We start from the raw sequence: 27050 nt of genomic DNA, 5'->3' as shown, positions 1-27050 counted from the left end.
TGAGCTCTGTACATCGTACCTATGACTCATTTATTTTGCAACTGCAAGTTTGCAGCTCTTAATCTCTCTCCCCTATTTCTTTCTTCCCCTACCCACTCCCCTCTAGGAACCACCTGTTTGTTCTCTGTACCTATAACTCTGTTTCTGAAACCTTTTTTTTGGAAGAAGAATGAGGTGAAGGGAACAGGCACTACAAGGAGGAAGATACAAAGTCTTTCGGATCTTTATTGCAATCTCTGTACTGTGTCCTGTTAGAAAGTTTTTTGCACTCATGATCTGCTACACTGAGCTCTACAATGTGCTTATTCCATGGGGATCTTGAGAGTCACATTCCTAAGTGAACTGTGCTTTCCTGATGGTTTAAGGGCTTTCAGAGCAATCCCTAAGGCTGAGAATCTCAAGCACTGGGTTGCCTGTTCATGAATTCTTGGGAGAAAGGACGACCAGAGGAGGACCAGCAACTAGAGGCAGAGACGTTTTCCTGGGATCCAGCTCCAGGTTCCACGATGAGGCTTGAAAAAGTTTCCCAGGGCTGGGATACAGTGACGGGGACTGGGGGTATGTTAGACCAGCCCAGTGTATCTTCTGCCTTAAAGAGCTTCGTTGACAACCAAGAAAGAGGGACGTGTCAAGCTCTCTATTAACTGTAGTCGGAACACATTATGGTTGGATTTGAGCCGTGTCTTAGTGCCTCCCTGTGGGATTCCGAGTGAGGCTCTGTCCGTATGCTGTAATTAGGGTTCCAAATAGGCTCCGCCTGTCCTAGGAACTGGTACTTCCTCTCTCCCTGCTTCCAATTCCCTGACTTCGAATGTGAGCTGTTTGTCCTGGCACATCGAATGCAGTCTGGAGTCTCAGTTCCACATCTCAGCTCACAAAAGCCACTGTACAGCATAAATACCTTTGTGACCGTAATTATTATTTTGGGTCCCTATCCAAAGAAGTCGGAGAAACTTAACTGCAGCCAATTCAGGATTTCCATCTTTTACCCTTAGGCTCGTGCCCTAGCTTAGTAGCCCGAGGCCCTAGCTCATCCCAATGTCATCTGTCCTCACGAGCACCCTCGGAAACGTCCATCCCTCTGTCTGGCCCGTGGTTGTCAGTCTGTGCAGCTGCTGTGGAGACGATCACTATCCACATGGCCCCTCAGGCCTGGTGGCTTTCTCTGATACTTCTGGGCCACTCCCGGCCTCATAGGAGCTTTTCTCCCCCTCCGAAGACATGCTTTCCTTTGTAGAGTGTGGCTGTTTCCCTGGATCTCTTGCCAGGCAATAGGTGTGTTTGCTTTTGGATCCTGTAAACTATCTGTGGGGTCCCAGGGAGCAGGTGAGAAATCCATCACCCCTGCCGTTTTTAACTTTCCCTTTTAACTCTCATTCTGTCCTCAGAGGGCAGGATTGACTTGCTCATCTTCACAAAGCATCCTCCCAAGTCCTCAGTCTGTGCGACGTGTCTTTTCAATCTTCCCATTAGCACGGAATGGGACCAAGACCCGTCCAGGGTGGGGAAGGAAATACTGGGGGCAAAAATGAGTCTTTCAAAAACAGAATCCTGGATCAATCACACTTAAGTTGAGGGTGAAACCATAGGAAGTGAGAGAATAGGCTGTTTCTAAAGAGAAATTATCCTAAGGAAAGAAAGATAAAGTGAGGAAAAATTGAGAGATGGATTGGGAACAGATAGATGAATGTTTCGGAAACATCAGTGACCATGCCTCGCCTTTAACTCCCACTCGACTTTGCTTGGCAGGAGTTTTCAGGAGTGACATATGTTGCAGGTTTGCTACTTTGTATGTGACTATCAAGTAGGCCAGATTTCTAGGACATTATTGGATTTTGTAACTGAATACATTTTTACTAAACAAATGAACAATAAACAGCCAGGGACATAAGTGGATATATTAGAGCAGCTCAGGGCTAGATGGGCAGAAGGAGCTTCCCAAATATTTACATTATTTATTATTTATTATTACGTGACACTTAATAATGTTGGGGACCAGTATTATACATTAGAGAACTTATTTCATGAACAAGTCTCAACCAGGCACTTGGCAATTGAATGTTGACACAGGAAAGAAAAAAAAAAAGATCCACACAAAAACCAGCCAATGAACTCTGCAGAATGTGTTGGGGATCCTGGACTTTAACTTTTTGATTGGAGGTTTTACTGCTGCAGGGAGCTGATGTGCCAGGTGAATGGCTGAGATCAAAGGCTATACGTTATGATGTTTGCCTGTTAAAAAGTAAATGCATCTCTGAATTTCCTAGTTTGCAACTTTCAGCTGGAAGGGACAGCATGGATTCTTGGGGTCTGTCTTCATTTCTGTTCTTTGGTGTTCTCCTCCTGGTTTCTGGCTTGGTAAGGAAACAATGTATGGAAAATAATGTATGATTTTTGTTTTTTAAGGAATAATGTTAATGACAGAAGCGTTTCTTTTTGGCGAGTAGGGGCAGACAGGGACAGGCAGGGCACGGGACGTGAGAAGTCCTACCAGAGGAAAAGTCAGGGACAATGACATGAGGTCATGTTTTTCCTTCAGTTTCATTGTTGTGTAGCAAGTTTTCTTTTTTTTTTTTTTAATTTGTTTTTTCCGTTTCTTTTTTTTTTCTTTTTTTTGGGGGGGGGTAATTAGAATTATTTATTATTATTACTTTTAATGGAGGTACTGGGGATTGAACCCAGGACCTCGTGCATGCTAAGCACGCACTCTGCCCCTGAGCTGTACTCTCCCCCCAAGTTTTCTCTGGATAAGATGGAAAATGTGAAACTGAAAAGTCATTCCAGTTTTACTGCGAAATGTGATGCATACTGCTATTACCGTAGAATGAGGTGTAGGGGAGTGAGGGGTGAATGTCACAGGCACAGCAAACACCAAGTTTTGTGGCGGGGGATTTTCCTTCTGCTTCCTCATCAGGTTAGATCAATCTTTCTACAGGGACAGGCAGCTTGGATTGTACACCACCCCGAGGTTTTAAATGAAGTTTCAAGTACTTGGGGGGAATCTTCAGTTGTGACTTTTAAAAATAACAATTATTATGGTGAGCTGGTAATCTGTGAACAGAGCTAGAGCAGTGAGAACGGGGATACCATTTAAGACATATTGAAACTGTAACTGTGAACAAATACACGACAACTTTCTTCAGGAGGAGCCTCGGCATTCCTCCGTGAATGTGCGGCTGTGTGTGGCTGGAGTGTGAGACAATCAAGGCACTGATTAATATCAAACAGGATGGTAGCCATCCAACCAGTTTGTTCCCACTGCTTGCCAAACACTCCAGCTGACTCCAGCATTTAGAGACATAAGCTATATTTTAGTAGGACTGTATCTTACATTTGTATGACATTTTTTTTAATAGTTAACCAAGTTCTTTCAGGTTACGTCACGTAACCCTCACAACACTTAGGCAAAGCAGGCACTGACCATATGGCACAGACACTCAGATTATCAGGAAGGAGACCAGACTTGCTGTCTGCTGGTGGAACCAGGACTATAACCCAGACCCACTGTCAGTCCCATGGGCTTTTGAAACTAGACTTCACTAAGAAATCTCAGGTTTACTTAATGTTTTCCATTGTGCATGTGGCCTGAGTTTCATTTGGTCACCTATAGACAATCTATTTTCAGAAGTTTTTTTAATTGCCATTTTTTTTTAAACATTTGCTGTTGTCTTTGAAGGCAGAGTCTTGAGAGAAATACAAAAGTAAACCATGGTTCATGAGGTCTTCAATAATATTTAGAATGATTATAAATATTATTATACACTACAATAATAGATTATAAATTACAATAATATTTCAAGGTTGAGAATAAATTATTAGGTCTTTCAAACACAAAGCCACGAATCCGTTAGAAAATCAAGTTTAAAGGGATGACTTACTTGAAGGTTTGAGTCTTAGGTTCTGCCTTCTTTTCAAATCTGTGAATTTGGTTTTTTGTTTCTTCGAATTCATACAACAGGGTTTCATTTTTTTAATATGAAGTGAGAAGACCCTTGGATCAAAAAGTTATCTTAGACTCCAACTCAGCTCTCTTGAATATATGCCAGGAAGTAACCCATAATATTAATGAAAAAAAGAAGCCCCCTCAAATGGTTAGATATAAATTGGAACCAATAAGAACATTTATGTCATGGGCATCTTAATAATTTTCTTTTCATGTGTTTGTTTCCCAGCCAACTCCGGAAAACTTTGGTGAGTGTACTTTGAGTTTTGCCCTATGTCATAGTGAAAGAAAGTTACATGAACAGTAGAACAACAGAACAGAAGAACTTAGGATACATTTAACGCTAAGCACAATGTATAATTGCATAATTGCATTGAACTTTGATCAAACACTGGCTTCTTTCGATTTCTCGAGGAGTGTTTTATTGTTTCTGCCCTAGGATTCCACATACTCAGCAAAAAAACAATAGATGGCGGTGTAAGTCCAAACACAGTGACTGACACGTTGGCCTCCTATAAATGCCTATTATTATTATTTTTTGCTATTTTGTGCCAAATCAGATGGACCTGATGTCTGTCCTATTCAGTTGTTCATTTAGAGACTTGGCCATATTATCCACCCCTTTGCAATTTAAAAGAGTAACTCAAAGATAGATGAGGAATTTTCCTTGAGATTTCCAAGGTACGCTATTAGCAAGGGATATACATATATGGGTAGATCAGGCTGGTTTAACCAGATTTAAATATTTTCTTCTTATTTAATCTAGTCTTTCAAATTAATCTTAATATTATATGGGGTGATCAATTTCTTATCCCTGAAGTCATTTGGCATTCAAGGGACATGGATAAAACAAGAGAATATATGCAAAAGTCCCAGAGACCCATGCCTGGCTTACAGGAGGTGCTCAATCAGTCAATCGATCGATTGGTCGATTGATCAGTCAATCAGTGTATATTGAATTAGAACCTGGTACTCACTTATCTGAGGCAAAAGAACTTTGCTTACTTCTAATCAGTAATTGATAAAGATTTCCTTCTTGCACAAACACAATGTTCAATGTGTTTTTCTTTGTTATTTTTATTAAAGATATAGATGGTGGAATGGACCGGGATATATTTGATATCAATGAAGGTTTGTGGATTTTTTTTTACATTCTTTATTAAGTGGGAAGATTGAATGCAGTTCGCTAATATGAATTTTTACCTTCCCTCTCAGAGCTGGGACTGGATCTTTTTGAGGGAGACATCAGCCTTGATGAGGTGAGTTGAAATAATGCAAGGAAGAACTTTCTATTAACGATTGCAAGTGAAAATACAGAGTATCTGAAAACGATCAGACAGCATGGGCTTTCTTAAGCTCAACTGTCTCTAAGGGTGTAGAATCCTGGTTGACACATTTATTCGATGAGTACATTATACACTAAGGGACTCATATAATAGGGTCTTCACCAGCCATTACTCAGATGTCTGTGTGGTTAAAGCCATTGTCACTCACCTTGTAGGCTTTGGTCTTACTGATCTGGTTGATTTCCATTATTGGAACAATATGGTATTCTCATTTTTAGATAGAACCTCACTGATTAAATCTACTTGAAGCAAAATTAAACTGAATTTGCAAATTCAGCGAATCCGGGTTTTCACCATAAGAGAGAGATTTTGTGACTTCTATCCTGACAGCTGAAAATAGTGTTGCCAAGTAAAGATTGTCCCAAACTATTCATAAAGAGTACCGGTTCTTACCTAGCCATCGTGGCATGCAGGTGAACACAGGTACGTTTCATATAGCTTAAATGAGCTTAAACACCTCTAAACCCCTGCTGTGAACTTCAACTCAAGAAACAAAACTGCACTGTCAGAGGTTTAGTCCTAGGTCTGTTCTTCTCTCCTTCTTTTAAAAAATTTTTATTTATTTATTTTTTTACTGAAATATGGTTGATTTACAGTGTTGTGTTCATTTCTGATATACAGCATAATGATTCAGTTACACATATATATATATATTCTTTTTCATATTCTTTTTTATTATAAGTAGTTATAAGATGTTGAATGTAGTTTCCTGTGTTACACAAAAGGACCTTGTTGTTTATCTATTTTATATCTAGTAGTTTGTATCAGCCAATCCCAAACTCCTAATTTACCCTTCCCCCGACCCTCTTTCCCTTTTGGTAACCATAAGTTTATTTTCCATGTTGGTGAGTCTGTTTCTGTTTTGTAAATAAGTTCTTTTGTATAATTTTTTACATTCCACATATAACTGATATCATATAATATTTGTTTTTCTCTGTCTGACTTACTTCACTTAGTATGATCATCTTTAGGTCCATCCACATTGCTGCAAATGGCATGATTTCATTCTTTTTTATGCCTGAGTAGTATTCCATTGTGAATATAAATATATATATATATCTTTATATATGTTATATATATATATATATAAAACAATTTTTTTATCCAGTCACCTATCAATGGACATCTAGGTTCTCGCATGTACTGGCTACTGTAACTAGTAACTAGTGCTGTTATGAACATCTCTTTCTGATCCTACCTTGTGCCAGGGCTTTAAATATCATCTCTATACTGATGACTCCAAAAGTGGAACTCGGAGCTCCCGGCTGGTCTAGCCCGATGCCAGTCTGTTAGTTTCATTGGAATGTTGATGAGATACCTCAAGTATAACGTGTCCTCAACTGAGGCAATGCCACCGTTTCACTTCTTGGCTTGAAGCTCTTCAACAGCTTCCTACTGCATTTGGAATAATATCCAGATTTACCCTCAGCCTTCAAGACCTTGCACCATTTAACTCCTGCCTACCTCTCCTCCCATGTCCTCTCTCCTTTTATGTCATCTCTGTTCTCTCCCAACTCACGAGGCCACTGCCTCAAAACATGCTCAAAACAGACCACGCATAGTCCCACCTCAGAGGTGAACAACTGCTGATTTTCTGTCTGGAATGGCCCTTCCAGGGCCCCTTTCAGTCCTGACTCTTTCTTATCGCTCCCATTTCGCTTTATTTATTTATGTATTTATTTTTGTATGAAAGGTTTTTATTTTCCATTTTAATTTCCATTAGAAAGACTATTTCTTTTTTTTCAATTCTCAAATTTTAAATTTCTCTCTCTCTATATTTTTACTGAAGTGTAGTCAGTTTACAATGTTGTGTCAATTTCTGGTGCACAGCACAATGCTTTACAGTCATACATGAACATACGTATATTTGTTTTCATAGTCTTTTTCACCATGTTACTACAAGATATTGAATATACCATTTCACTTTAAATGTCATCTTTCAGAGTCCTGTCCTGACCCCTTGATCTAATGCACTCCCCCGTCCCTTTATTCTTGCCCACATCTCCCTTTTTAAATTTCCTCTACTATTATTACAGGTATTCTGTTTAATCGTATTTGCTTCTTGCATGCTGTTTGTCTCTTCCAGTACAGATGAGCTCCAGGAAAGTACAGGCCTTGGTCCTTTTGTTAGCAGTGGCTCTCTGTTCTCCTGAACAGTGTTCATTGCGTTGGCTGGATGAATGCATTAATGAAATATTACTAGTTTTCTATTATACAAATTTCAAATACTTAAAAAATTTTTGAAACCTTTGGCCTAGCTCATGTGTGACTTTTTCGGATGTTATGAGATCAAGGTCACTGAGGTTTGGTATCACTTTCTTCTTGTATATTTTCTACCATGTCTATAGTTCAGTTTTCCAACAGTCATTCTTCACATGATTCTGCATGATTCCTTCTTCAACGTTAGCAACAAAATTAATGATAGAAATTAGTGATTTCCTCACAAAACCTTTGTTATAATATAAAAGTAGGGGTACGCAATGTGTACGTGGATGCACACATGCTGGCTGGGAGAGCTTTAAACTTCCTTGATTTCTAGATTAACTATTGATTGTTTCATAAAGTTTTGCCTGATTCATTCAGGTAACCCTTTCTCATATGTTTTTGACAGGTGCAAGAAAGAAATTCCATCATTGGAGAAAACTACAGGTGGCCTCATACTATTCCATATGTCCTGGATGACAGCTTGGGTTTGTATGCACTTTGGAATATCCTCAACTCGTGTATGTCCTGACAGAATGTGATGACAGTCTTTCCAAGGGTAGACTCATACGGTCTCTAAGGGTTTCATTTGTTTGTTGCTTTGTGTGGCTATGTACACTTCCTTAAAAAAAAAAAGCAAAATGAACAATGAAAAGGATCTAAATTATTTCGTCTGAAATATTTGCTGAGTTTTGACCAATAAAGGGATTAATTCAACCAACATTTACGGGAGAGAGCCCACTCTGTATTGGATGCATGGGACATAAAGATTACGGAGCTAGCCTTTATTTTAAAGCAGTAATTTCACATATTTTCAGATTTTACATATGAGGTAAAAACATAAAACAACCAAACAAAACTTTAGAAACTGGCGTTGTTTTACTAGCATTTTACTTTACCAAGTCAGGAACTTAAACAAGAACCCATTATCTTTTATCATCTTCTTTTCATAGAATAAATGATCTTTTTAATCCTAAAAAGTCAGAAAAATCTCTTCCAAAAGAAAGGACAGCTTTCCTATATTAGGAATTTTTTGTAACAGAAAACTCTAAATATGGCCCTCGTTTTACCTGTGGATTGACAGAAACGATATCACTGACCAACAGTTCAATCCCCAGAACCTCTGTTATAAATAATAAGTAAAAAAAATTAATAAACCAAATTACCTCCCCCAGCCACCCAAAATAAAATTAAAAATTTAATTTAAAAATCTAATTATAATAGAATTATATAAACGATAAGATTCATGATATGTTCAAAGAGCTATGGGAGCGTGGTGGAGGACACTTAACTCAGCCTAGATATAAAGTCACATGCATTAGGGAGCAGGGGATACTCTACAGTAGGGCTTCCATGAAGGCTGTGTAAGTTGTATTCCACACATAGGTGCCTGGGAGGGGGACAAGTGGGACTGAAATGAAGTTTGCATTCTGTTCGTCAGGAGACATTCATTTCTTTGCATGAAGTTCTATTCATCCACCTGCCAAGCCAGCACTTGCAGCGTCTGCCAGATGAGGTGGCTCTTTCTGATTCACAGAAAGGTACCATGTGGGCTAGTGCAGCCTCGGACAGCAGGGGAAGGGTGCTCTAGGCAGAGGGATTGCTATGTGCAAAGGCTAGGGGAAGGGAGAAACCCTCTGGCTGGACTTAGGTTGAGAGTGAGGAGATAATGAAGTTGAACAGGCAGGCAGAATCCAGACTGGGAAAGACTCGAGTGTTTCCCATGTTAAAGAACTTGGTGTGTATACGAGTGGTAATGTGGAGCCGCCAAAGGTTTTAATGCAGAAATGGCATTGCTACCCCTCTGGCTGCAGTACAGAAGACGTGCTACCAGTGGGGCAACAAGAAAGCAGAGAGATCAGTTAGACTCTTGAAGAAATTCAGGGAAGGACTGAAGAGTTTCTGAACCAAGGCTTTCTCAGTGAGGACAGACAGAGTGGGTAATGCTAAAAGAGACCCAGGAGGTGATTAGATTTGGTGATTGACTGCAAGAGGTCAGGAAGAAGGTGGGTCTGGGGAAAGAGCTGCTAGCACCCAAGGTTCTGTCTTAGACAAATGGGTGGACGGTAGTGCCTTTAACAGGAACAGGGGATGTGTCTGGAAGAGGAGGGGTTAGAGAAGTGTGTGCCATGCAGAATTTGAAATGCAGCAAGCTCACTGTGGCAGGAATATATAAGAGCTTGGTGTCTGGTCTGGTCATTCACAATGGAGAAATCTAACAGGGAGTTATTCAAGGTATAGGAGATGGTTAAAGCCATGGGTACGAATGAACTTCTCACTCAGTGCCTTGCACATAACAGGTGATCCATAGATCAGCTTTATTTTCATGCTGTGTTCCATGAAAGATCAGAGATCACTGTTACTCAGATTCTGGTGAGCCAACATGTGAAATTCCACCAGCAGGACTTTAGACTTTTAGCTTAAGCCTTGGGTGTCATTTGGCTGTTAGATGCAACCTACCTGAGAGGTGTAACACTAGAAGTGGCCATAATAGCTTCCTGTGAATGAATTACAATTCTTTGCCTGGGAGCTGGATTTGAGGTGAGGGATGGGGAGAGGAGGAAAGGGATAAAGGCACAGTGAGAGATTAACAATGGTAATTAATAAAATAGAAAAATTATGACAATAAACTGTAATTAAAGTTATGTGAAGGTGGTCTCTCTCTCAGAATATCTTACTGTACTATACTCACCCCTTTCCCTGTGATGATATGAGACGATAAAATGCCCACATCATGAACTCAAGTGAGGTGAATGACGTAGGCATTGGGACGTAAAGCGTTAGGACTACACTGACCTGACGATGTGTCAGGAGGGGGACCATCTGCTTCAGGTGACACCGGGTCATGGAGCCGTGACAGTGTTGATGGTTGGGTATGAGGAGCAGAATACAGATGTTCACGGTTGGCTGTCCCTGGTGGGATGAATCAGGATGGCATGAGATTTCATCAGGCTGCTGAGAACAGTGTGCGACTAAATAATTATGAATCGTTTATTTCTGGAGTTTTCCATTTAATACTTCTGACCTCGGTGACTGTGAGTAATTGAATCTGCACAAAGTGAAACCACAGATAAGGGGGACTACGGTCCTGGGGACTTCACCTCTACTTTCTCTGCTTCTCACAACATCCCTGCAAAGTTGATCTCCATTCCCCATGCAATGGATCTGATGATAATACTAAAGCTCCAAAGGTGACTTAAATTGGCAAAGGTTGTACAACAAAAGTAAGTGGTGAGGACAGGGGAGAACTTAGGTGTGTCTGGTTCCAAAGGCCACGCACCTTCTTCTGTGCCATACTGTCTCCCACCATCCTTCACTTCACGGATACCTGACCGCATTTGTGACCGTCTTTCCACGGGCATCTGATACAGCCCCTTCCTCTAGAGGTCGCTCTCTGAGCCTCTTTTCCTGCATGTCTCTGTTGCTCTCATGCCTCTGCCTTCTTTGAGCCCCATGTCTATCTAACCTGTTAGCATCACTCAATTTCAAAGCAATGATTCTTATTCCCACATTGGACCCCGAACTCACTTGCAAATCTTATGAACGCTCTCCCCAGAAAATGCACTCTGTAGGGATAGATACAGACATAGCACTGTGTATACTATTTTAGCCCATTCAAGGGCCCTCTCATCTCAAGGTCCTCAGACTGAGAACTCTACTGTGAGCTTCTTAGGTGAAGCTGACTAGCTGACTATTAATAATGGGAAAGCTTGGATGTTTTGATGTTCATTTTGGTTGCTGTAAACCAATATATTTGTTCTCTGAGGTAGGGAAACCCCCTTTGGCTGTTTGGAAATGCGCCTCTAATGGCTCTGAAGAAATAAATACGGAGGAAGTAAGACATCTAAAGAAGGACTTGCACGTGATACTTAATTGGTGCTGAATACTACATTTTATAAAAATAAAACACTAAGCATTCATGAAGAGACTGACTCATAATAAACAAGATACGGCATGGCCTGTTTCCATGGTGAATTGTTCAATGATGAGAATTTTAATGAGTGTATTTGTGTTTGCTTTCTTCCTTCAGGAATGAACGCCAAGGGAGTTATCCTCAAAGCGTTTGAACGCTATCGCCTGAAAACATGCATTGACTTCAAGCCTTGGTCTGGAGAAGCCAACTATGTATCAGTGTACAACGGCAGCGGGTAAGGGGAAGAGTCGTCTTCTGTGTCCCGATGAGACCTGTTGAGGCCGGGGCATCATAGCCCAGCAACTGCCTTAGACCCTGACCCTGAGGGGAGTGAGGGCTTCCATGGCTGTTTGCTGCATCTAGTTTCTTTAGCCATAAAACAGAGTATTTTCACACATGCAACCAGACTGCCAATGGTAAGACAAGGAGGGCGGGTTCACGTGCCATCCATCCCACAACTCTGTGAACTTCAGCCTGTCTGTAGTTTACAGACTCCTCGTTTCAAGTAAAGCATGAGTGCACACGCATGTGCGTGAATGTATTTAGATTTATTTTAATGTCAGAACTCCGACTACTTGGGTTAAGGAGATGATGGTTATTTGACTCAAGTTTAGCAATTCTGAGTGGTTGCCGTATCTCTAAGACTCTTATTAATGTTCATCAGCATACCAAGGCCATATGGAAACTTTTGAAATTTCCAGAAAAAAATCAGGACCTGGCTGACTGGAGGATGACTTACACCTCTGTAATGTTTGGTGTCAGCCCACGTTCTCCAAAGATCATCTGGTCTGGAAGGTTGTTTTCATACCTCACCGGGGTTATGAGAGAAATGCATGGTGTCCAGACATAAGTGAAGGATCTAGGTGCTAACTCAGTGAATTAGGCTTTAGGGATTTTGCACAAAGACCTCAACCTGCATCATTGTAATCCCTTCTCCCCCTTCTCCTGTAAACTCTCCTGGAAGCTGCTCGTCTTCAGTGGGAAATCAGCGTGTTGGGATGCAAAAACTCTCCATCGGGAAGAACTGTGACAAAATTGGAACAGTTCAACATGAGTTTCTCCACGCGCTGGGATTCTGGCATGAACAGTCGCGTTCTGATCGGGATGACTACGTCAGCATAATTTGGGACAGAATTATGACAAGTACACTTCTCTTGTTTTCTTACACTGTTGTTAGGTTTAAATACTGAATTTCTAAACACGTGCCCTCTTCTGCCATCTGCGCCGACTCTTACTAGTGGGAAAACGCTGATGTTTTGATGCCTTACTTCTGTTGGCTCTAACTCAGTGTAAGTTGAAGTGCCTGAAGGTTGCTGGGGTGTTCCAGAGCCCCAGTGGGAGCTGGAGGTGAGCTTACAAACCAGTGTTTCCCAGAGAATGATTTGTGGAGCTCCATCCCACAGTTTGTTCACAGATGTTGTGTGGAAAGGAATCCATGGTCAAATCAGTTTGAGAAATCCTAGGTTAAAAGAAATTAGCATTATTTACACTGCTGTACCATTTGACGCCTTTGCTAGACTAATGTGAATTGTGAATCTGCAAGAAGAGGAACATTTCCCAATGTGACTTGATCATGGTCTTTTTTTTCCCCCCTTTTTGTAGAGTAATGAGATTTGTTGTTCCATAGAGCTCACATTGAGAAACACTGCAGTGGCTGGAGGGCTCCAAACTCTTTGTGACTTTGTGCTCCAAGTCAGAAAGGTTTTAATAACCATGTTTTGCGTATTTTTTCCACAGAGACACTTAGCTTCCCCATCTCTCCTGCCTCTGCAGGGTCTGGGGGAGGAGGCGTGGCATGGCTGTCATGGGAGGGCTGCTAGGTGCGGAGGCCCCCTGACGTCACAAGCTTAACAGCGCTGCTCATGCCCCTTACCTGCCCCCACCCCCGCCCACACTCAGTCTGGTGATGTCAGCTGGGGTGAAGCTCTGAAGCAGACTAAAAGATTTCTAGAACAAGAGAAATATTTAGCTTTAAACTCACTCTTTAGACGTCCCAACGTCTTATTTTTGTTAGAAACTTCTGCCTAGATTTGATAACTCATCGATATGCTTTAACAATCAAATACACCTTACTGTGTCCACAAAAATCATTCGATTTCAAATTGCAACCAGTTGCCCATTAGTATGAGGCTCAATGGTCAGGAATCTTCTCTGAATGTCTTTACTTACATACATCTACATATACTCCAGTAACCATGAAATCGCTGATGATGTCAATCCTTTCTAATGACTGTATGTGTATGTATGACAATGAAAAAACTCACTCTTACTGTCAGTGGTTCCCTGGTCCCATCCCACCACATCTGCCAAGGTCCTCTTGCCTTCATCTCCATCTGCTGTGGATGCCCCCACCTTCCATCACTGCCTACCAATGACCGTGACTATTTCAACAACACCTTTTAGAATTCTTCTCTCCATTAGCAGTTCTTAGAACCTTCGGCCAAATTCTAAAGTCCAACTTCGGGCTGTAATGAAACCTTAGATAAGTTTAGCATGACGGCTGGTATCACAATTCTAAGCTTGAATATTACAACTAAGATAGAAATGTATGACATACTCTTGAAATACCATAGCTCATTGGTAGCAAGTTTGCACTATAGTTAGTAAAGTCTTTATTTCTAAATTAAGAGGTCTTGATGTTAAATAAACTAAATTTTGTGAACCTCAAGTAATTAGAGATTTTTTTCTATCATTTAGACAGAAAACACAATTTTATCATCCGTAATGACCAAGAATCGGACTTCCTGAATGTTCCCTACGATTACAATTCAGTAATGCACTACAGTAAAACTGCCTTCAAAAATGGATCAGAGCCAACAATTGTAACGAGAACCCCGGACTTCATGGATGTGATCGGCCAACGAATGGACTTCAGTGACTCGGATATCTTAAAGTTGAATCGACTGTATAACTGTAGTATGTGACAATGACTTCTTTGAAATGACTTCTGTTTCTCTATGCTGTGTGGGAAGAAATCCTGCTCTGTGCCATTTTTGCCTAGCCTTGCTGGGTTTTCTGAAATTATAGGTTCATCATCATAGTTTGATATTCAGGAAAAAATAAAAACAATGCAGAACCACACCTGATTCCAATCTATGACAGGGATTTTTCTTACAAGGTCTGGCCTTCAGATATACAAACAGATTGAGTCCTGTAGCTCCATGCCCATTCAAACTTTTGAAGCTATTACTAATTCACCCAAAATAAGGGGTACAGTTGTAGTATAAATGGGATCAGATAATCTGGGTTGTGGTTTACTAGTCTGAATCACTGTGTAAACTTAGGTGTCAATAATTAATTTGTTTAAAAAAAAAAAGACCTGGGGCAGGCAGCTTATTCAGAGCTACAGAGCTGATCAGTGTCTTGGCTCTGCAGGTATCAAGAGGTCTTCAAGCCACCGCCACCCAGAATCAGCGAGGTGTCCCCTGTATTGTCAGCTTGGAATTCCCAGTTCCTCTAGATGAGCTCCGTTTTTATTACTCCGATTATCATGCTTTTATCTAGAACGTCGATAATTGTATTTTTGCTTTCGCAGCCTCTTCCCTGAGCTTTATGGACTCGTGTGATTTTGAACTGGAAAATGTGTGTGGTATGATTCAAAGTTCAGAAGATACTGCTGACTGGCGAAGGGTCTCCGAGGCTCCCGGGGGCCCAGAGAGTGATTATTCCAACATGGGCCAGTGCAAAGGTAACAGGAATGACATACTTCCAGATCCTACCGTCAGTGGCTCTGGCGTTTTGTTTTCCCTGTGAAATACTGGGATGTTAGTGCTCATTTCTATCAGAAGTATTAAGGTTAACCCATCCGGCGCTACTCAGGAATCGGTTCTGCGTGTTAGAAGGATGTGGTTCATTTCTCTGCTTTTACTCTCTGAGTTTGCTTTTTCCCTACACATCAGAACTGGGCTGCGTGAAGCCTCCACCCGTCGTGGGTGCCCACAGCAGGAGGGGGCTGCCCCTCCCTGAAGGACTCTTATCTCTGGAGCAGTGGGGTGGTTTTCTGGAAGCTTGTGGAATCCCAGAGACTTGCCAGTGAACAGCACCAGGCTGTGACTCAATCAGTTTCAGAACTTCAGCTGGTTGCTCTTGTCACAAAAATGCTTAAAAAGGAAGGTAGAAAGTACAATTTATTTAATTTTATTCAGAGGAGTATTCTTTTCCATTGAAATTTTGTTTTGAATTAAATAGTCATCTATTTTGCTACGAGGGCCAAATGTTTATTTATATGCACATTTGTGGCAGCAAATATGTAAAACAGGACTTCAGAAATCAGGGCTTTTGATTGACAGCTCAGATGGTCTGGGCAGGGGCTGAGGTCTCTAATAGCAAGGAGGTGAGATTTTCCTTTTTCATTTTTTGAGGGGTTGAGAGGACAGGACAGATGTTTAAAAGTACAAACTTGCAACAAGTATAAATAAGCCCTAGAGATCTAATGTACAGCACAGTGAATATAGACAACAATACTGTATTATAATCATCAAACTTGCTAAGAGACTAGATTTAATTAATCCCACTGACAAAAGAAATAATTATGTAACGTGATAGAAATGCAAATCATTATTACAACGACAATCATGTCATTATATACATGTATCAAATGAACCTGTTACGTACCTTAAGTTTGCACAGTGGTACATGCCACATATATTTCAATAAAATATATTTTTTAAATGTAGATTTGAGTAGGGGATTGTGGTCCTGAAGGAAGGAGGAAAGGCTGGAGGGAGGGAGGGAGGGGAGACAGAAAGAGAGAGAGGGAGAGGATAGACAGGTGACACTTTTTTCCATGCCTGAAAACTAACGTCTATAGTAAGAAAACGGTGATCGAGTGTTGCTTTTTTCATAAACTACCTGCTCCAAGAACTGCATTTAAATGCCCTGCAGACAGTGCCCTGCAGACAGTGGTGAATAAGTGGAAATACAGTGTCCAAAGACACGCTCTCCTGCAGCCAGTCTCTGTTTCCTCAGGTCTGCTTTTGTCTTCCTGACAGGTGCTGGCTTCTTCATGCATTTCAACAGGAGCTCCGTAAATGAGGGGGCCAGAGCACTGCTGGAAAGCAGGACCCTATACCCTAAACGAGGGTTTCAGTGCTTGCAATTTTATGTGCATAACAGTGGGAGTGAAGGTGACCGGCTGAACATCTTTGTCAGGGAGTATTCCGCAGCCAGCGTGAACGGCACTCTAACCCTCGTGGAAGAAATAAAAGGTGCAATGTCAACATTCTTATTGTTGGGCTCAGAGCAAGGCAGTCTTAACGCTTTCCTTAATGCAACAACTCACGACAGGGTAGGGGCTATGGACTTACGCTTTTCAACTTAAAACTTGATCCTCCTTGTTTTATGCTGTGTTTAGGAAGCTAAAATGAGAGTCCCTTCTGTGCTACATAATATGTGACACTCGCTGAAGAAACTTTAGATCGGTCTCTGGCACTGAGGAGGTCAGTTCTTGGAGAGTAATAAAAATACAATGGGATTTGAGATTTACAAATGTTAGCCAGTATATATAAAAATAGATTTAAAAAAATTTCTTCTGTACAGCACAGGGAACTATGTTCAATGTCTTGTATTAACTTTAATGAAAAAGAATATGAAAACAAATATATGTATGTATACGTGTGACTGAGACATTGTGCTGTACACCAGAAATTGACACATTATAACTGACTGTACTTCAATTTAAAAAAATATACAATGGAAACTAGCTTAGGCAAAATTGGAAGAGTTACTGGCTCAATGTAACTAAATTGTAGAAAAGATAAGAAAGGACGTGGCCTCAGGCAGGACCTTCCCTGTTATCTCAGATGGGCTTGGTCCATAAAACTGATGCTCTGGCTGCTTCACTTCCTAGCTTACATTTTGCCGAATGTGCCATCCGTCTGGAGAAGGGACTCTTCTAATATCTGGCTTAAAAAAAAAAAAACCCAGTGAAGGATTCTCACTGCTGTGACTTGGGTCAAATGCAGGCTCTGGAGAAGGTGCTGAGTGGAGAGCGGGCACCACTGCGACTGGACGATGCGTGCCCTTCCTTCCAGTCACGTGTCGGGGAGGTGGCTCAGGCTGACCACCAATTCAAGCAGCTGGTTCAGAAGGTTCCCCGAGGAAGGGAGGGGCTGTGAGGTGGCAACTGTATCACTGTCTGCTGCACATATGGTCCTCTTGGTTTGAATGAATTGACTAAAATCTGTTATAAAGCCTATCCACTTTATGCCATATGTCCTGCCATTTCCCCCCATTTAACAATGAGAAACATAGATGATAGTTTCCTTCATGAACACCTACAAGCTGAGGCTCTTAATCTTGTTTTATATATACATTTATAAAATACCACACATTATACACTAGCGTTATATGTATCTAATGCATATAATATATATGATTATAAGACTACATTTTAAATTATTACATAGTATACATATATATGATTATACATATATAATCTTTTTATTATTCTTTAAAATAATTTTCTGTTAATTTTTCTCTTTTTAAAATAATTAATCATTTTTTTAGATAATTAATTGTTTTAACAGAAGTACTGAGAATTGAACCTAGGACCTCGTGCATGCTAAGCCTGTACTCTACCACTGAGCTATACCCTCCCCACCACGTGTAGCCTTTTGCATTAGCAATCTGTGGGTGTTATTACTGATCGACAGTGGCACAAAAGGTACTTAAGAAACTTACTGAGGAGCTCAGAATTTAAACTGCAAGTACTGATAAAGGTGAAGTTGAAGCTCTCATGAAAGGTTCTTGTTCAATCTAGAGTCCTTCCATGGACAATAACAGCATTTTCTGTAATTTGGATATTTCTAACTTATTTTCAAAAGCAATTGCGTTTCTCATTGAGCACCAGTATGTTTAAGCCCTTATGTCAACTACTAGTTTGACATGGATTCCTGAGCTATTCTCTACCAGAGTGGGGGGGCTTTTGAAAAATTTTAAATGGACTGCTACTTGTTGAGGTACATTGTGGGTTTTGTCATTGGAAGCAGCCCTAAGCTAGAACCTCAACTATACAAGCAAGGTATTGCTTCTGCTTTTTACAGCAAGGAGACAGGAGTGTGGACACATAGGCGCCGGCTAGCAAAGCACATTTGTTTTTCCTAAAGGTCACAAGCGGCTGGGGTCTGTTACAATGTATTAACCCAATCATGGGCTCCCACAGTACATGGTATAAGAAAATACGACAAGATGGCACGCCACGTGCTGCTAGCTAGGGGTAGGGGATCATAGTGGAGGGGGAAGTGTGGTTTGGGGAGAAAGGAGGTGGTACCAAATATCAGATAAATATTTGTAATGTTGAGTCCCTGGCCAGTGGTGTAAAGAGTAAATTGGAGGATGTGGACTTTCTAGGGTTTGATGAATTCCTGCTTAATACTGCCCAAAAGCTGATTGAGAATTTTGCATGTGAAGGAAGTGTTGCCATCAAAGTATAAATCGTTTAAAGACGGCTTTGGCTGAGAATCACAGGAATCTGGGCCACAAGGGTAGGGTATTGAGCTTGCTTGTCTGTTTAACTAACTGAATGGGAGGTAACTGGTCAGGAGGGCACGGAGTATTCATGAGTTAGGTGTTCTTGTTTGCTCACCCTTCTCTGGGAAAGGGTGACTTCTCTGAGAAACAACATCCAGATATTCCAGGGAGCGGCCCCGCCTCACAGAAGTACCTCGAAGTAAATAGGCCTGGGCTGGAGGAGTGAGAAATCCACCCCTCGCACCTGCAGGAAGCAGTAGCCCCAGGAAGGTCATTTGTCCGTGAAGGTGAGAGCCTGTTGATTGGCACATGATTCATCGTCCTTTGCCTTCTTTGAAATAATTATGTCTCTTTTGCAGATATACCCATTGGGAGCTGGCAACTTCGCCACGTAACTCTGAATGTGACCAACAAATTTCGAGTGGTGTTCGGAGGGGTCAGAGGTGCTGGGGCCTCACTGGGTGGCCTGTCTATTGATGACATCAATCTTTCGGAAACACAGTGCCCCCATCACACCTGGCATATAAGGAATTTCACTCAGCTCCTCAACAGTTCCAATAGCTCTCTCTTCAGCCCTCCATTTTATTCTTCTAAAGGTTATGCCTTTCAGGTTTCCCTGAAACTAACGAATTTGACTAACGTAGGAATATATTTCCACTTGATCTCTGGAGCCAATGACGATCAATTACAGTGGCCATGTCCTTGGCAACAAGCCACGATGACAATCTTGGATCAAAACCCTGACATTCGACGGCGTATGTCCAGGGAGCTGAGTATCACGACAGAGCCATTTATGATCAGCGGTTCGTGACTCATCTTCTTAATTGCTCACACACAATCATTGCTCTAAGAGGGATGCGTGATTTGGGCATGGAAAGCTGCAGAGTCAGTACCTAGGGAACTCTGAGCCCCAAATCTTAGGATCGGAAGATAGCTAGGGGAAAGGCTTCAGCAGCTGTGGACAGCGTCTCCCAGGCAGGAGGCTGTCAGGAAAGCCAGCAGGGATGCCCACACACTGGGAAGATACTGACTGTACTCCTGGGGATTGATGACGGGACCTGAATTTCCAGGATTTGCAAGGAGGGTTGGCTTTAGAGCCTGACACGCCTGGATCAAGTCCAAGTTTGGTGTCTCCTTAGCTCTGTGAACGTGAGCAGGTAATCCCTTGGAACCTCAGTGTCCTCAGCAGTAAAACTGAGGCAGTAGTAACAACCCCACAGACGTGTTTTAAATATCTCTGCAGATCAAGTGTGGAAGCTTGTGCAAGGGTCTGAATGTGAAGACACCCTCAGATGTTGAGTTTTCCTAAGCCATGCGGTCCTGGTCTTGCCCCTGGAATGGTCAGAAACAGTTCAGCTTTTGTCGTGGGGGGTAGATTGTGATCAGAAGGAAGATGTTGAGTAGATGCTCTGTAGTGCTGGGAAGGGTGTGAGAATGGGCCGTAACTTCTTATTAAGAAGTTCTGGAGGGCTTGCCGATGGTGACATCACTCCCTGGCTTTCCAGTCTCAAAACAGAAAGCAATGATTACATTTCTAACTGTAATAATCCTTTGCCCTCTGGGCACCTAATAAAGGAAAAAATAGAATTATGGCAAGGTGAACATTATTGCCAAATCTGAATTCTGTATATGAAAAGAATGGACCTAAGTGACATGGGCAAAAAAAAAAAAGCCCTAATCTGATAGGAAAATATATATATATATTGACAAAGAGGACTGTAGGGATTTGATGTTCAGAATTTCTTTACTTTTTTCCAAAACATTTCTCCCTGAATGACATTGAGAAGCGCTTGGGGTTGGGTGGGTCACCCCTTTTCTCAGAAGCACTGCCTCTCACTGTTTCTACCCCTGAAGGACTTTGCTCTATGAGGTGAGTAATTCAGTTAATGAGATAGATTTTTCTACACTAATATTAAAAACTCTCTCAGTAACACATTGATTTAACTCAGTTACAAAGACTCTCTGTAACTCAGAAGGCCACTGAAGAATGATTCTAATGGGCAGAAGAGTTTCTACACGGGTCGGTCACCACCTAGGAAACTTCTGGTACCACTCCACTCGTATTCCAGAATGTGGTCCTCGCTGCCACACAATCTCATTTCCTTTAGGACAGAACACGTGAACAAGCTCCTGTGACTGGCCAGGGAATACATCACAGGTCCATAGCATCATTTAATTATTTTGCGCTCTATCCTAATTGTGTTTCACATTGCCTGTGCTTTCCTACCACCAAAAGCTATGATGACGTTAAATACAATCCATTAATATAAATTGCTTTTTCAGGTAATGGAAACTATTTTTGGGACAGGCCTTCCAAAGTGGGAGGAAAAGCTTTTTTCTCTAATGGAACTCAGTTTCGAAGAGGTGGGGGCTATGGATCCAGTACCTTTATGACCCTGGAGCAGCTGAAAGGCAGAGATTTTATAAAAGGAAATGATGTTTATATCCTACTGACAGTGGAAGGTATGTCAATAAAAATAGTTTTATCTAAGCTATTTTTTTGGTGACCCTTGATTATTTTCTGTGTTTTTCTGGATTCTATTTTTAGATATATTAGCGATGTGGGAGGAAATGGGTATGAGTGGGTTTTGTTTTTTGGTATGAATCATAAACAATATGAAAATAATTTAAATGGAAACAGTGACAGCTCCAGGATAAGGAATTTAATTATCACTACATAGAGCAATAGCGGAAAGCTTTAGCCCAGAAAACTTCTTTAGAAATAACTTAAAGAATAAGCCATTTTGTGGGGGAGGATATAGCTCAAGTCGTGGAGCGCATGCCTAGCGTGCACAAGGTCCTGGGTTCAATCCCTAGTACCTCCTCTAAAAAGAAATAAACCTAATTACCTCTCTCCCCCAGCTCCCTGCCAAAAAGCAAAACAAAACAAAAAACCCAAAACAAAAGGGAAAAAAGCATAGCCATTTTACCCTAGAATTTAGGATTCCAGAAGTAAAAATATCACACAAGCACATTAAAATTAAACTGGAAATGGACAGTCTTTATCAAATATGTATACATACACAGATGTGCACGCACATATATCTTGCCTGTAATAACATTAATCTATTGCCTTCTAAAATTTCTTAGCCGTAGCAACCGCAAAATACATTTTCCAGGAATGCTGGTGGCTTTTCATCTTTTATGTGGTAGGATTTTAACTCATTTCCTATCAGAGACCCACTTGCATCTCAGTAAATCAGAATCTTTTTTGTGATGAAAGATGGTGTGAATAAAACCCATGAATTTTGATGTCAGTGTCAATGAGAGTAAATCTAGGCGATACATCTTGGAAAAAATTATTCAGAAATAACTTTTGCCAAGGGAGGAAAAAATGTATCAGGGACAAAGTCATATACTCATCAAGTCTTTTGGACCGTGTTTGGACCAGAAGTAACAGAAAACACCACCAAGAGTGCAACCCTGGTCGTTAGGGGACCAAATATCCACCAACCTGCTCCACCAGGCAAGAGACTCATGACCTTGGGCAAGCCCCTCAGGTGCCTTGCATTTCTGAGCTTTGGTTTCCCTGTCGGTCTCTTAGGGCTGGGAATGCGGGTGTGGACCATTTCTTCAAGCTTAGGCAAGCCCAGGCCCAGGCAAGCATGTGTTCCCTTGTAGTCCCCTTGGCTGACCCAGCTCCCCACTGTGTCGAGATTTCAACCTGCCTGTTTATTATTTCACTGCCTATGAATGTTGCGAAATGATGCTTTAAGATGACTTGAGTTTCTCACAAGCCTGAATCCTGGGCATCTATTTTGAAACTTAAAGATCAAATGCTTGTTAACGTCCAAACTGATCTCCCTTCATGCTCTCCTCCCGCCCTCTGTAGACATATCCCACCTTAATTCTACACAAAGTCAGCCAGTCCCGACCTTCAGCAGCGATGACATTTGCGCAAGCTTCCGATGTGAGAATGACGGTATCTGCATTGTCCGAGAAGGCAATGCTGAGTGCAGGTAAGGATCAGAGTTGCTCGACTTTTTGCCATTCCCACAATGTAGGATTCAGTACTGATATTCCGCTTGAATGAAATCAGTTGATTTTCATCTCAAAACCATTCATAGGATATTTATTTTTTGCTCTCCATGTGGGACTTCAGGTAGCCACAGAACAATGAAATTATTTATGCACAGGTAGCATGTCATATTCTAATTGCTTGAAACAGTCTTCATGAGTTACCTGTTTTATTAAGTCCTCACAAAGGTCTAGTGCAGTTAAGTGGGACTATCCCCATCTTCTAGAAGGAGATGCCTAAGCTTTGAGAAGAGCTTGGCCACAGTCATAGCTGGGACATGGAGGGACTGGGACACTGAGGACCAAATTTTCTCCACTACTGACGCTCCGTTCCTGTCCCAGCTTGGAGCTGCAGTTTTAAGTCCCAGAACTGGAGTAATTCCATTGTTCCTTTCTGTTGGCCCTGCCTGGCCTCCTGTGCTAGACTAACCAAACCCTCTAGTCCAGAGTCGATGACAAATAATCCCATCTGTTCATGACCTGAGTGTTGACCCACCTCTTCAGCTGTGGAGATTTTCAGGTTTAAGTATCAACCCATAACTGTGGGTCACATTCGGAATGTGCAGGTGTCCGTCGGGGGAAGACTGGTGGTACGTGGGAGAAAGGTGTGAAAAGAGAGGCTCCAGACGAGACACCATCATTATTGCTGTTTCTTCCACGGCTGCCATGTTTGCCCTGATGCTGATAATCACCCTCATCAGTGTCTACTTTACCCGGAAGAAGTATCGTACAAAGACAAGTTCAAACACAGCAAATACGACTTTGGAAAATGTAAGTTGAATCTGATATCTGGTAATTCAACACTTATTGATGAAATCATATGATAAAAAATTAGGACTTAAAAATTTTGTTTTCTATTATATTTATTTATTTATTTTATTTTTTTTAAACTTTTTTTTACTGAGTTATAGTCATTTTAGAATGTTGTGTCAAATTCCAGTGTAGAGCACAATTTTTCAGTTATACATGAACATGTATAATTCATTGTCACATTCTCTTTCACTGTGAGCCATCACAAGATCCTGTATATATTTCCCTGTGCTACACAGTACAATCTTGTTTATCTATTCTACATTTTGAAATCCCAGTCTGACCCTTCCCATCCTCCAGGATTTTTTTTTATATCTTAAAAAAAAAAAAAACTCTTGGGAGGAGGGGTGGGTATAGTTCATTGGTAGAGCACATGCTTAGCATGCTTGAGGACCTCGGTTCAATTCCCAGTACCTCCATTAAAACAAAAACAAACTCTTTATTTCTTATGCGCTGGGGACAATGGCTTTGAGACTATGAGTGCCTGTAACCTTTACTACAAATCAATGGTTCTTAAATTGGGATCCATGGAGGCTTTGGGGGGAAAGTTTATTATCCTCTCAGAACTGAATTCAGAATTGTGTATAGTGCGCACTTTTTTCTGGGGTAGGGGTCCCTGACCCTCCTGAAGTCTAACCTGATTTTGCCTACACGTTTCAACCTTCCTGGTTAAGGGAAGAGGTGACCTGTAAATGTTTTGGTTCTAAGGGTCGAGCTCAGGCTTGTAGGAAGGGAGTGCTAGGCACGTGCAGGGCTTTTCCATTAAAGAAGATTCCAACCTATTCTGGCTGCAGGCGTGGTAGCTATCTAAGGCAAGATTTTCAAGTAGAAGGTTTAGTCTTGCCTCAGAAGTTCTCTATAATGGCAATAGACTTTTTTTTTTTTCTCGAGTTTTTGTTGGGGGAGGTAATTAGGTTTGTTTGTTTACTGAATTGAACCCAGGACCTCGTGCATGCTAAGCACATACCACTGAACTATACCCTCCCCCGCAACAGCAACAGACTCTTGAAAGTACTCTATCTCAGATGGGTTTGGGAGGCAGACTCTGAGATGAATATTTGCATGCAAGATGTTTACCTGGACGTGCTCTTGGGAACACCTGTGATGGAGTGAGGGAAGCTGGCAGGCAGGGGGTGAGACTGGACTGTGATATGGCTGTAGCTGACACCTTGGCACCCCCTAAGGGAGCTCTGGAGCTGGGATGGCCCCTTAGGGTGTCCTGAATTGAAGCAAGGGGCCAGGCCGTTGTCCTTCCCACATCAACAGCCACTGGATTGGGGCTATCCCCAGAGAGGGAGGAGAAGATTAAGCAAGGCGGCAGGCTGTGTGGGAAGGGCATGTCCTACAGGAAAGCCTTCATCCTGAAGGGCAGGACTAAGCAGAGAGCCCCAGGGTGCACTGCATACCCCAGTCTCAGAGCGCAGTTCCACAAGCAGATTCATATTCTTACTCACAAAAGAGCATGAAGAAAATAGCATAACATCTGTTCACTTAAAAGTGAAACTTAAAAATCCTTTCAGTTCTATTTCATTCAAAACAGAGTCTCTGAAAATTACTAGCAAAACTGAAGAAGAAACATGCCCAGAGGGGAGGGTATAGCTCAGTGGTAGAGCGCATGCTTAGCGTGCACAGGGTCCTGGGTTCAATCCCCAGTACCATCATTAAACAAACAAACAAACAAACAAACAATTAAAACTAATAACCACCCCCCAAAAAAAAACAAAAAAAAAAGAGAGAGAATAAATAAACAAAAAAACCCATGTCCAACAGCCAAGGCATGGAAGCAACCTAAATGTCCATTCGCAGATGACTGGATAACAATCTTGTTGTATATATACACAATGGAACACTACTCAGCCATAAAAAAGAACGAAATAATGCCATTTGCAGCACCATGGTTGGATCTGGAGATTATTGTACTAAGTGAAGTAAGCCAGACAGAAAAAGACAAATACCATATGATATCACTTATGTGTGGAATCTAAAAAAATGACACAAAGGAACTTATTTGCAAAACAGAAATAGACTCACAGACATAGAAAACAAACTTGTGGTTACTGGGGGGGAAGGGGAGGAGGGATAAACTGGAAGTCTGGGATTTGTTGATACACACTACTATATATAAAATAGATAAACAACAAGGTCCTACTGTATAGCACAGGGGACTGTATTTAATATCTGGCTGGGGTAGGGAAGATGAAGGAGTAGTTAGGGAAGGGAGGACCAGTTAGCTGGTGGATGGGACTGCCAGGATATTCCTGGAAACTGGAAGATGTAAGTGCTGTTACAAAGGCTGACTTAGCGAGCTAAAACTGGAGTTAAAGAAAATGATAAAACTAAGAGAAGAGAAGGAAGTTAATTTAATAAAGGAGTTCACTGTTGGACATGGTAGGGCCACTAAGTGGAAACAGCCACCCACACCCACACCCACTGTAATATCACAACATAACTGTTCGCCTCTGGGTCGTTTAAACACATTCCCAAGAGCAAGGAATCAACTTACATTTTCCTTAGTTGAGGCATTGCTACAGCTAACTCACTGATCACAGAACCTCCAGATCGCGTTTAGATCTTAAGCCAGAATGACCTTCTTTCTGAGGCCGACACGTTTGTTCACCCTAATGTTTTAGCATCTGAATGACTGGCTAGTCCAGCGCATCTTCCTGGAGACGGAGGCTGGGGCTGCCTGCCGGCTGGGAGGAGTGCCAGGAGACCGCAAATGGCACTTCATTTAAAAATCAGACCGTTTTGTTGTGATTCGTTTCAATGCCAGTTTTTAAATTTAGAAATTAAGTCATCAATCGTCCTTCCCCCTTTTAGCAATACGCACTTTGAAGATTAACTCAGCAACACGGCCGGCAAAAGACATGAGAGAGTCTTCATCGTGGTTTCACCTGCAAACTATTACAGCCACCTCATCCTTCTCTCCGTGGGTCTTCTCTGTAAATAGCTGGATATACTGGAAGTCATTATTTTGGTAAAAGTCTGATTGGTGAAATGGTGCTTGTGTTTTCGTTTTTAAAGGAGGGGAATTAAAGATAAAAATATATAAAGGAGGGGAGGCAATTCAGATTCTTCTGGAAGCATAATATTGTCTGTAAGACGGAGAGCAAAAACTAGGGCTAGCTTCCCAAATTACTGATCCTTCTCTCTGGGGGCCAAGCTTAGTGGCCTCTCAAGTGATTCCCTAGAATCTCACTGGAAACAGCCAGCGGGAAGGAGCTTCCATGTGGAATCTCAGCAGTTCCAGGCTGTCCTGTCCTGATGTAGGGAGGGGCAGAGGACTACCCCTTTTCTCCCTGGGGGCATGTATTCCTCCCCCTAAAAGTGGCCATTCTCTTGTTTTCTT

The 27050-nt window shown here is 41.6% G+C and overlaps 1 protein-coding gene across 1 annotated transcript; it reads left to right on the top strand.

Annotated features, from left to right (window-relative positions):
- Positions 1-419: 419 nt before the first annotated feature.
- On the top strand, positions 420-26648 carry MEP1B (meprin A subunit beta). The gene is made up of 14 exons (XM_072948893.1): positions 420-558; positions 5030-5074; positions 5159-5202; positions 7901-7979; positions 11522-11639; positions 12369-12547; positions 14102-14320; positions 14940-15092; positions 16396-16611; positions 19234-19677; positions 21158-21337; positions 22707-22833; positions 23458-23662; positions 26522-26648. Exons 1-14 carry the CDS (start codon positions 420-422, stop codon positions 26534-26536), a joined length of 2163 nt encoding a protein of 720 aa, XP_072804994.1. The 3' UTR covers positions 26537-26648.
- Positions 26649-27050: the final 402 nt, after the last annotated feature.

The sequence above is a fragment of the Vicugna pacos genome, chromosome 24, assembly GCF_048564905.1.
Source record: "Vicugna pacos chromosome 24, VicPac4, whole genome shotgun sequence".
NCBI classification, from domain to species: Eukaryota; Metazoa; Chordata; class Mammalia; order Artiodactyla; family Camelidae; genus Vicugna; species Vicugna pacos.
Note: the sequence above shows the minus strand (reverse complement) of the source record. Positions and strands in the feature narration are given on the sequence as shown.